The following is a 10,608-nucleotide window of genomic DNA, read 5'->3' as shown; positions in this document are numbered from 1 at the left end:
TCCCTGTAATCGGCTCCGTGTTAAATGAAGCGATCGGTAAATATCACCTACCGGTTCCCACGTGCCACAATTTCATCGCGCACCATCGCCCGGATCGTTACAATTTAGGGGGAGGTTCCGGCCTAGGAGGCTGAAAAAGCTCATTTTCGCAATTTCTTTACGACGAAAGTAAATTCCATAATAATTTCGGGTTAGCAACATTTCATCGCGCGTCTCTCGAGCGTACGAAACGTTCTTTAAATGTTTATCTTATCCAACTGTTAAGAACGAAACGGTCCCATTTTCTATAGGGGTTGTCGAAAAATTCTCTGTCGACGTTGGAAAGTTCAGCGCCTCGTCTGCAAATCCGGAAAAAATGACTGCATAATATTCCCGGGACAATGAACCTGATAAAGTATTAAAAAGTCCGGGTTTTATCGTTTCCTGGCATTTTCTAATTTATTATTTTACAGTTCCTGATATTATAAAAATATTTCTAAGGGAAATGTTTAGGAGAAGTTTGACACTAGATTTACGGAGAGCAGAAAACAGCTGTTTTACATTAGTTTATAAAAACAATAATAAGACATTTATTCTGATTTTTAACAAGTGTGATTCATAATATTTGCCGTAAGTAACATATAAATTGAATAAATAACTCATAAACGTATCTTTACGATATGAACGATCGTAAACTAAAAAATTAATTACCCGTCATTTTGACGGGTTCCGTGAATCTAGTGTTACATAAATCCAGTCTCGGCATTGTTACAGAACAATATACATTAGACGCGTTTAGGGCTCGGCGGTTCTAGCGTTAAAATCGGAAGAAATCGGAACCTTTTCTTGAGAGCAACAATTTCAAGGGAACTTGGAATCGGTGCCGACTGCGAAAAATCGTAACACCGTCGGGTGCGAAGTAATTACCGCGAGCAGTCGAAGATCACGGTTTTCAGGATCCGGGGGTCCGAAGTTTTAATTGGGCGGATCTTTCGCGAGCGAGCGTTAACGCGCGAGAACTGCCAATTTATGGGAGCGTTCCGCGACCCTCTTCGTCCCCTCCGCGGTGTTTGCCGAGGACGTTAGTTACGCGAGAAAAGTCACGTTTGCGGAGATTCGATGTGATAGCGATTAAACCCGTTGGGCGGTTTGCGCAGCGGGCGAGTAACGGCGAATAGACAAGCTGCCTCGCGCAGGGCCTACTGTACGCAACATTAACCCGTGACCGCGGCTCGATAATTTACCGAGCACACCCTCCCTCGACAAATGCGGCCGCGCCGAAAACGAACCCAGCCGTTACAGAGACGACACGGACCTCGGACCCATTGAAAACGATCCGCCACCGGTTCGTTTATGTCCCGATCTGTTCGTGGGGAACGCTTGTGTCTGCGGCTGCGACTGTTAATCGTCGGACCTCCGAGGTACGGTAATTTCGCCCAGAAATGCTCGGAGCTCGGAATTGAAACCGGCAGATCTGAGAATACTAAGTCGCGATTCTTCGGGCCTCGCGGCTCGTTTTTATGGAAACTCGGGGCAGTTGGTAAAAAAAGGCAGCGGCCAGCATGCTGGCGTACATTAATATGAATGCATAGTAATGATAGAATCAAAACGGTGACTTGACGTTTTTATTTTTAATTTTTTGCCACGACTCGAAGGAAATTGAGAAGCCATTTGACACGATTCGAAGACGATTCGGAGGCAATTCGACGGTCAAATAGACCATTTTTTGTTACCAATTTTTAGATTCTAAACGATGACTTGTCTTTTTTATTTTTTATTTTTTGCCACGATTCGAAGGAAATTCAGAGAGCATATGACACGATACGAAGGCGATTCGGAGACAATTCGACGATCAAATAGAGCATTTTTTGTTACCAATTTTTAGATTCCGTCGACCCTTAGCATCGACCTAGCAATCTATTACATAGGCGTAGGATTAGCGTAGGGAAATTCACAGTAACCCAGGAGAATTTATTGTACTATCAAGGTTCTGTCGATCTAGCTGGGCCTAGGTTTGCGTTGCCGATGGATTTGCTAGCTTAGGGGATGCGCGAGGCATTTTAGTTTTGCGTAGGCGAATCGTTGAAGAATGGTTCTGCTTGTGATTGGTAGTTTCGAGAGCTGAGGGCGATTTTTGTGGAATTAAAGTAGCACCCTTGACTTGCAATGTGCCCTCGAATGCTCACAGATCTTCTCGAATCAGTTCGCAAAATAGAAAATCAGTAATAAATCAATATATCCATCCAAATACTTATCATCAGTAGCTTAGACTATTTGATGGAAAACCAACACTACAAAAAAATAGAATAGGAAAGTTAGGCGCACAATTGCAGAGAACCTGTCTTATTTATGTTTTAAGCGTAAAATTGAGCACGTTGCACAATAACTTGCAACCTACGACCGGTGCTAATTCATCATCGACAATGTGCGTGAGTCAGATAGCGAAACAACCACAACACCGCGTCGTCACTGCCATTTTATGCAAACATATTTCAAGATTATTTATCAGAATGGGAAACCCTTTTCCGAAGTCGCTTATAATACTATGATAATAGTAACCACGATATTTAACTTGTCACGGTGAACGCTTCCGCTTCGACGACGATGGCTCCCTATGCGACGTTTATTTATATATTGTCGATTTATTCTTCATTACCTTTCTTTATGCGATGTTCGCACGACAAAGTTTATCTATGCTCCTATAAACTATACTTTGAATATTTGGACAGATGTCCGAAGGCTTATTATGAATTATTCAAAATGCGATACTACGTCCGTAGTTTTCAGTATAAAAGCGAGTCTTTTTTGCGATGTTTGTATAAAGTCGTACAACTACGAACGAAGTTCAAGCTCGATCCTCAATGATGTCTCGCACTTTTCTTGTTCTCCTGTTCGCCGCCATTGCCTACATTGGCGGTAAGTATTCACAGATAATGATTTGCTTCGCTTTAGGTAGGTTTTGTTAATTCTGTCTTTTATTTTGAACAGTGAGCGAAGTTGCTGCGTGTGGCGTTAATGAAGTGTTCAGGGAGTGCGCATCCGCGTGCGAACCAAAATGCGGTGAACCACAAGTCGCCTGTATTGAGGTTTGTACTATTTCGCCAAACTATTTAAAAATTTCAATTCTTGAAGTATATTCCGTTTCGATGCTACTTTCCTTCTGGTTTCCTTCTTGCATTTTTAAGTTAAAACTTTCAACACTGAACGAACAGAGCGCTGAGAGTGTCCGGCTCGTCTCATCGTATAAAAATCGCAAGATTGCGTTTATTTAGACTTTGTGCAATTTTTATTATAATATGTGCTCAACGGAAGCGCCTTTGCAGTTTCAATAATCCTGAAACCGAGAATTGGAAACCGGCCATTCGGCGATGATACGTTTAGCGTTAAAAGTAGATAAAATTGTTTAAGAATTGCAGCGCAAGAAATTTTATTGAAACAATTATTACTTGAGTATTGGACTGTAAAATAGAAGATCGGAGATCTAATGAGAGATCTAATGACTTTTACTTTGATCGTGTCTAGGTGTGCGAACCAGCTGCTTGTCAATGTAAACCAGGACACGCGAGAAATTCCGCAGGAAAATGTGTCTCTCGCAACCAGTGTTAATTAAGGAAACTTCGTCCTGTTGGATACTTCAGGAAATTTATAGGTGAAGGTAACTTCAATGTTATGATCGGCAATAAATGATATCGTGATTACTACACTTGTGTCTTAACTTTATTGAATCCCATGCATATAAAAAATGCTAAATTTCGTGTTCCATACGAATTCGATTTTTATTGCTATATAGAGATCGGATCTTACGGCATAAAATCCGACAGCGCACTCATTGAGATTTCAGTTGAGTTTGACGCTTCGCTGGTTCCACGTACGTGTGAAATTACACGTGGGTCGATAATATATTTTTATTAATATATTTTTATTGATATATTTAAATTATATATTTTTCCTTTGTGCGATAATTATTAAAGCAATCACCTACATAGTTATTGAGGCATCACACACATGTTCAGTGAGTGGCCATTAAAGCGTTAAGGTGAATATGTAGTAATGCTAGAATGAAAACGATGACTTAACTTCTTTATTTCTAATTTTTTGCAACGATTCGAAGGCAATTCGGAGGCAATTCGACGGTCAAATAGACCATTTTTTATTTCCAATTTTACGACTGTGTCGACCCTTAGCATAGACGTAGCAATAAATTACATAGGCGTAGAACTAGCACAGGAAAATTCAAAGCAACTCGAAATTTAGCATTTCTAGCTTAGGGGATGCGCGAGGCATTTTAGTTTTGCGTAGGTGAATCGTTGAAGAATGGTTCTGCTTGCGATTGGTAGTTTCGAGAGCTGCGGGCGATTTTTGTGGAATTAAAGTAGCACCCTTGACTTGCAACGTGCCCTCGGATGTCCTCGGATCTCCTCGAATCAATTCACAGAATAGAAAAACTGAAATGTAACGATATTTCCCTCCAAATACTTATCCTCAGCACCTTAAACTCTTTGATGGAGAGCCAACACTACAAAAATATAGAACAGAAAAGTTAGACGCACAATTGCAGAGAACCTGTCTTATCTATGGTTTAAGCGTAAAATGGAGCTCGTTGCACAATAACTTGCAACCTACGATCGATGCTAATTCATCATCGACAATGTGCGTGAGTCAGATAGCGAAACAACCGCAACACCGCGTCGTCATTGCCATTTTATGCAAACATATTTCAAGATCATTTATCAGAATGGGGAACCCTTTTCCGACGTCGCTTATAATACTATAATAATAGTAACCACGATATTTAACTTGTCGCGGTGAACGCTTCCGCTTCGACGATGATGGTTCCTATGCGACTTTTATTTATACATTGTCGATTTATTCTTCATTACCTTTCTTTATACGATGTTCCCACGACAAAGTTTATTTATGCTCCTATAAACTATACTTTGAATATTTGGACAGGTGTCCGAAGACTTATTATGAATTATTCAAAATGCGATACGTCCGTAGTTTTTAGTATAAAAGCGAGTCCGTTTTGCGATGTTTGTTTAAAGTTGTGCAACTACGAACGAAGTTCAAGCTCGATCCTCAAAAATGTCTCGCACTTTTCTTGTTCTCCTGTTCGCCGCCATTGCCTACATTGGCGGTAAGTATTCAGAGATAATGATTTGCTTCGCTTTAGGGAGGTTTTGTTAATTCTGTCTTGTACTTTGATCAGTGAGCGAAGTTGCTGCGTGTGGCGTTAATGAAGAGTTCAAGATCTGCAAAAGTCTGTGCGAACAGAAATGCGGCGGACCACATGTCTACTGCATTCAGGTTTGTACTATTTCTCCAAACTATTTAAAAATTTCAATTCTTGAAGTGTTCCGTTTCGATGCTACTTTCCTTCCGGTTTCTTTCTTGCATTTTTAAGTTAAAACTTTCAACACTGAACGTACAGAGCGCTAAAAGCGTCCGGCTCGTCTCATCGTATAAAAATTGTAAGATTGCGTTTATTTAGTCTTTGTGCAATTTTTATTATAATATGTGCTCAACGGAAGCGCCTTTGTAGTTTCAATAATCCTGAAACAGAGAATTGAAAACCGATCATTCGGCGATGGTACGTTTAGCGTTAAAAGTAGATAAAATTGTTTAAGAATTGCAGTTCAAGAAATTTTATTGATACAATTATTACTTGAGAATTGAACTGTAAAATAGAAGATCGGAGATCTAATGCGAGACAAGCAACTTACACTTGTACTTTAATCGTGTCTAGGAGTGTAGAGGATCTGGTTGTCAATGTAAAGTAGGATTCCTACGAAATGACAAAGGAAAATGTGTCTCTCGCGACCAGTGTTAATTAAGGAAACTTCGTCCTGTTGGATTCTTCAGGAAATTTATGGGTGAAGGTAACTGCAATGTTATGATCGGCAATAAATGATATCGTGATTACTACACTGGTGTCTTAACTTCATTGAATCCTGTGCATATAAAAAATGCTAAACTCCGTGTTCCATGCGAATTCGATTTTTATCGCGATCCGATCTTACCGCATAAAATGCAACAACCCGCTCATTGAGATTTCAGTTGACTTCGATGCTCCGCCGGTTCCACGTAGGCGTGAAATTCCACGTGGAAAGTGATCGAAGTTGCTCGGCACGTCCGTTCTTCCTTCGTTCACGTTGTCAACCTATCCGCTATTCGTACAAAAACCGAAATCTTATCAACGCTGATAAGGGAGTATCAACGCTTAACTTATCTATGTAAAAAGAACCAAGCGCGAAGAACCGAGTGATTGAACTGGCTGGCTTCGAACAAATCATGGTTGCAGCATGCACGAACGATTCCAGGAAGTTATCGATACCGACTTTAAAGGTCCATTTATACTCGCCGACGAGCCGACCGCGAGCCGAGCGGTTTGATAGCGTTGAATTTCGTTGTACCGATATGGTTTTGCATGTACAGAAATGATAATAAAACACTATCGATCTCGCTCCGCTCGTGCTCGGCTCGTCGGTGTCTATAAATGCAGCTTAATCCCGAACTCTTAATCACCGAGCTATCGCTTCGGACGCATCGATACCGCGCGCGATAAAGAAAAGCGGCGTCCTTTCGACGATTCTTTCATGCTTGGCAAGACATTAATAATATAATAATTAATAATATATAGTAATATATAGTAATTAATAATATATTATAGACATATAAATATGTGTTTCAAGTGATCGTTTTATTCAACATGCTCTCTGTAAACGTGCTTAACAATAAACATTGCTAAAATGGAAGCAAACCAATACACACCACGATAAAGATTTAATTAATAGAATTATCGCTATGCGTTGAACGAGTGACAGCAGCTCGAAGGGTTAATTCTATCGCGTAGAACTTGTTCGCTAAATTCGGCAAGGATCGTCGCGATCGATTGTCTCGTCGAGAACGTTTTAACAGTCACGTGTCAGGACACACTTGTTCTCCTTGTTCCTGATGTAGCCTTCTTTGCATTCACAGCCAATTTCGCACCTCTGCAAGAAATACCAACGTTAGACTCTGTCGAAATTAATTATTTTTACTAGTGTCGAAATGCGATTCTGGTCGAAGTGCAATTAGTAGATTGTACAAACCATTGTGCAAATTGGTGGAGCCTTCCTTTCGCACGTGTCCTTACAGGGCGAGCCACAGCTGTTGAATACTTCGTTTGGCCCGCACTTCTCAGCATCCTTGGTGCTCTCAGGGAACGCCGCTGCAAAAAGAAATTAATATTTTTTAGAGCATGCTTTAGGAAATTAAACATAAGATATCGATCGTTCTTCCAGTGAAAAGAAGTCACGAAATGTGTCACATTTTATATAGCGAACAAGATACAGTACATGTCTCCCTAATTGACGCTCAGATTGTCCACAAAAACGGACAATTTTGGAAAATGAGATACGATTTTTCGAGCCTCGTGGCTCGTTTTTTTATGGATATCGATTATCAATAACTATAAAAACGAGTTGCAAGGCTCGAATAATCGTATCTCCTCTTCCCAAATTGTCCATTTTTATGCACAATCTGAGCGTCAGTAAGGGAGACATAAGTACTTAATACTGTAATAAGTATTTAATTTAATAATAATAGGATAATAAGTATAATTTTCCGGTGCTCGAAAAATGGAATATCAACGAAACAGATTTAAAACAAACAAAAAAGAAACAACACGTTGCTCTGTCAGATTGAATCGAAACAAATAAAAAGTTGCACTCGCAGTCAAGTTTTATCATTCTCCGGCTTGATGCAAACGAAAATACACTCGTTCGGTCAACAAAAACTCGCTTCGAACAGCTGTTCAAAGCGTCAGTTCGTAAAAAACGAAAGCCATTGTTATCGGTGTCTGCACCGAAAAATAATGACTGGCATAGCTCGCTGCGTTTTCTCGCGAATCGTCGAGTGAAAACAATCGAACGAAAGTTTCCGCGTGCAGCTTCGATTGGCGAACGATCGAGGACGAGGATCGAGGAGGATCCACGATAGACCGTTGTCTACTTACAGACACAGGCGACGACCACGGCGAGCAAGAGAAGAATGGTAGCGCGCGACATGTCGAGAAGTTCACTTTGGTCAGAGCGAGTTAGGCTTGTTGAGAGTTCAAAAACGATTGGTGATCTTCGCTCGGACGGCTCGGGCTTTTATACCGATGACCACCGCCGGACCCTAGCTCCTCGAGATTTTTGCCACACCGTCTACGCGCAGTTGTTCCCTCTAAAATTCACGAATCGGATTATCAGTCGCGATTCTCTCATCGCACCGATTATCTCTCGCGATACCTCGGGGCAAACAAGCGATGGCCGCGATACCGGATAAAACTGACTCACTTCGGTCAGGCCACTTGCCGAAATTTCGAAAAAGTTCCAGGAAGTCGCTGCCTCGTCGCGGACCGCCGGGAAATTCGAGAGATTATGCAACGGTCTCGCATAGTTAGCGAAATTAGCGTCCTGTTAGACCATTTCCGAATGACGACGCTTCGTCGCGGACGATAACGCGATATTTTCAAACGGCGCGTGACGGAAATAACGCATAAAAACGATAGCGCGCTGAAACATTCGCCGTTAATTAATATCTGTCGCCTTAAAATTTTTCATCTCCATCGGGTCCGCAGAAGTTATTCAAAAATGACTCCAATTTACGCTACAGATTTGCCACTCACCTAAAAATCATTACAGATTCGAGCGCCGATCGAACCAGCTCCAGAACAATGAACAGAGACAATAATAATAATAATAATAATATATATATTATTATATTGGGTTGGCAACTAGATAATTGCAGATTTGTTCAATGAAATACACAATTTTTTTTACTTGGAATGAAGTTTCATCTGTAATGTATTTTCCATTTTGTTCGATGACCTTTTGTCATTTCTCTGACAACTTGAAAATTCCACGCTCGTAGAAAGTCTGATCCTTTTCGGCCGAAAACTGAGTTAAGTGAGATTTTACAGCGTTATCATCATTAAAAGTTTTACCACAGAGGGAGTTGTCCAGGGATCGAAATAAGTGGTAATCCGATGGCGCGAGATCAGGGCTATATGGTGGGTGTAACATCAATTCCCAGCCAATATCCATCAATTTTTGCCGAGTGGACAAAGACGTGTGCGGCCTAGCATTGTCCTGGTGGAAAATGACAGCTTTACGATTGACCAATTCTGGTCGCTTTTCCTTGACCGCTGCATTCAATTTGTCCAGTTTCTAACATTCACGGATAATAAAAAATAACATAATAATAATAATAATAATAATTTTATAATATAACATTTACGAATATCATAAAAATGGGAGTGAGAGACATCTATAACTGAAATCGGCAATTACTTAGTTGCCAACCCAATATATAATAGTATAAACACCGTCACGGTTTTCATTCTGATTTTTATCTCGTCTTTTTATCTCGCGACTGTGTTAATACGCAATCCTAATCTCGCTTTTAAAGTCCCTATCTACGGAATCTACGTGTTTCGAGCTGGCTCGTCGAGACTAACGATTCCTTGACACGATTTGCCGGCCGTGTTATCGATTTAGTGTTCGCTGCCAGAAAATTCTGCGGACCGGGGAGCATCGATTTCCACGAGGAAAACGCGACCCTCTCTCGTTAGAAGCTTCCCAATGGACCGGGCCAGGCAAGCTCAATGGAAGATTACCGTTCTTTGATTTGTTCTCGCGAAACTCACATGGGAATGCCGGTTCGTGGATAGAGGGTGGCGTCGCCGGAGATATCTATCGTTAGGATAACGACCTCTGACAACGATTTTGCAGACGGTGACGGTGTTTGCCGGCTAATCTTGTTTCCATGGAGCTGCGTGCCGAGAGCAAGAATGTTAAGGAACCGCGTGCGAACCGCGAAACTGTGCTCTTTCGTCTAATCCCGACGTTCTTAATTCGACTAATCGACTAAATTTCGTGGTTCTCGCGTTTTCGAATGTCCGCGGAGATTTCTTAAAGCCTCGACGAAAGTAGAAACTACCTGCTAGAGATTTCATTTTTGACATCGATTATCGAGAACTCCTTCAAAATCGTAGGTTGCCGAGGAGATATCTTTGGCGAGGATCGAGGGGCGAGAAGGGGCGAGGGAGACGCCGTGTTCGTTAACCGAGCACTTATCTTATGCAAATTATTAATACGAATCGTCCTCGAATCCGTTGACTTTGCGCTGTTTGTACGGTGCCGAGATCTTCTCGGAAGCTGAGAGTGTTTGCTGGTGGAAACAGGTGGCGGCGCGACGCGGTTGTTCTCTCTCTCTCTTTCTCTCTCTTTCTCTCTCCCCCTTTCTCTTTCTCTTTGTCTTCGAAACGTCTATAGTTCGCCAGTGGTTCGCCGAGGCGGCAAAGGGTGTCAATTGCTTCGAACAATTGAGAAGAATCAGTGATATCGACGGGATGCTCGCGGAAGGTGTCCGTCTCTCTGCCGTGGAAATGAATCGGCCCGATCTCGAGTGCCTCGGTAAACACGCTGCACGATCTACCGTTCAAATTGGCTCGATTAGATTGTTCAATTAATTGGAGATTTCGGCGCCGTTTGTTGTTGTTGTACCTTGCGCGGAAACTTTCTCGCGGACGTAAATCGGCCGTCGTAAATATTTTCCCCGAAATTCGACGAGCGCCCCCCGTTCCATTCCACGGCCGAGTCG

General features: G+C 41.7%; 3 protein-coding genes and 1 long non-coding RNA gene across 4 annotated transcripts; 2 read left to right on the top strand and 2 right to left on the bottom strand.

Annotated features, from left to right (window-relative positions):
• The first annotated feature begins 2,771 nt into the window (after positions 1-2,771).
• Positions 2,772-3,682, top strand: LOC117229193 (chymotrypsin inhibitor). Its single transcript, XM_033485486.2, has 3 exons — positions 2,772-2,895; positions 2,968-3,065; positions 3,502-3,682. Exons 1-3 carry the CDS (start codon positions 2,841-2,843, stop codon positions 3,583-3,585), a joined length of 237 nt encoding a protein of 78 aa, XP_033341377.2. The 5' UTR covers positions 2,772-2,840; the 3' UTR covers positions 3,586-3,682.
• Positions 3,683-4,038: 356 nt separating this feature from the next.
• LOC117229206 (uncharacterized) lies at positions 4,039-6,513 on the bottom strand. Its single transcript, XR_004492492.2, has 2 exons — positions 6,000-6,513; positions 4,039-5,532 (listed from the first exon to the last, which is right to left on the bottom strand). It is a non-coding gene; the product is annotated as an uncharacterized LOC117229206 (long non-coding RNA).
• LOC117229198 (chymotrypsin inhibitor) lies at positions 5,013-5,904 on the top strand. Its single transcript, XM_033485498.2, has 3 exons — positions 5,013-5,116; positions 5,189-5,286; positions 5,726-5,904. Exons 1-3 carry the CDS (start codon positions 5,065-5,067, stop codon positions 5,807-5,809), a joined length of 234 nt encoding a protein of 77 aa, XP_033341389.1. The 5' UTR covers positions 5,013-5,064; the 3' UTR covers positions 5,810-5,904.
• A 147-nt stretch (positions 6,514-6,660) lies between the features above and the next one.
• Positions 6,661-8,135, bottom strand: LOC117229185 (chymotrypsin inhibitor). Its single transcript, XM_033485473.2, has 3 exons — positions 7,976-8,135; positions 7,071-7,189; positions 6,661-6,971 (listed from the first exon to the last, which is right to left on the bottom strand). The coding sequence occupies exons 1-3, from the start codon at positions 8,025-8,027 to the stop codon at positions 6,891-6,893; spliced, it is 252 nt and encodes an 83-aa protein (XP_033341364.1). The 5' UTR covers positions 8,028-8,135; the 3' UTR covers positions 6,661-6,890.
• Positions 8,136-10,608: the final 2,473 nt, after the last annotated feature.

This window comes from Megalopta genalis, chromosome 15 (assembly GCF_051020955.1).
Source record: "Megalopta genalis isolate 19385.01 chromosome 15, iyMegGena1_principal, whole genome shotgun sequence".
Lineage (NCBI taxonomy): Eukaryota > Metazoa > Arthropoda > Insecta > Hymenoptera > Halictidae > Megalopta > Megalopta genalis.
Note: the sequence above shows the minus strand (reverse complement) of the source record. Positions and strands in the feature narration are given on the sequence as shown.

What these genes read in the sequence shown, in the direction of transcription:
- LOC117229193 (XM_033485486.2), top strand. Translation starts at nt 2,841, where the DNA reads ATGATGTCTCGCACTTTTCTTGTTCTCCTGTTCGCCGCCATTGCCTAC. An exon ending in CGCCATTGCCTACATTGGCG is followed by an intron (nt 2,896 to 2,967) that starts GTAAGTATTCAC and finishes TATTTTGAACAG; the next exon opens with TGAGCGAAGTTGCTGCGTGT. An exon ending in CACAAGTCGCCTGTATTGAG is followed by an intron (nt 3,066 to 3,501) that starts GTTTGTACTATT and finishes GATCGTGTCTAG; the next exon opens with GTGTGCGAACCAGCTGCTTG.
- LOC117229198 (XM_033485498.2), top strand. Translation starts at nt 5,065, where the DNA reads ATGTCTCGCACTTTTCTTGTTCTCCTGTTCGCCGCCATTGCCTACATT. An exon ending in CGCCATTGCCTACATTGGCG is followed by an intron (nt 5,117 to 5,188) that starts GTAAGTATTCAG and finishes TACTTTGATCAG; the next exon opens with TGAGCGAAGTTGCTGCGTGT. An exon ending in CACATGTCTACTGCATTCAG is followed by an intron (nt 5,287 to 5,725) that starts GTTTGTACTATT and finishes AATCGTGTCTAG; the next exon opens with GAGTGTAGAGGATCTGGTTG.
- LOC117229185 (XM_033485473.2), bottom strand. Translation starts at nt 8,027, where the DNA reads ATGTCGCGCGCTACCATTCTTCTCTTGCTCGCCGTGGTCGTCGCCTGT. An exon ending in CGTGGTCGTCGCCTGTGTCT is followed by an intron (nt 7,190 to 7,975) that starts GTAAGTAGACAA and finishes TTCTTTTTGCAG; the next exon opens with CGGCGTTCCCTGAGAGCACC. An exon ending in CTCCACCAATTTGCACAATG is followed by an intron (nt 6,972 to 7,070) that starts GTTTGTACAATC and finishes TATTTCTTGCAG; the next exon opens with AGGTGCGAAATTGGCTGTGA.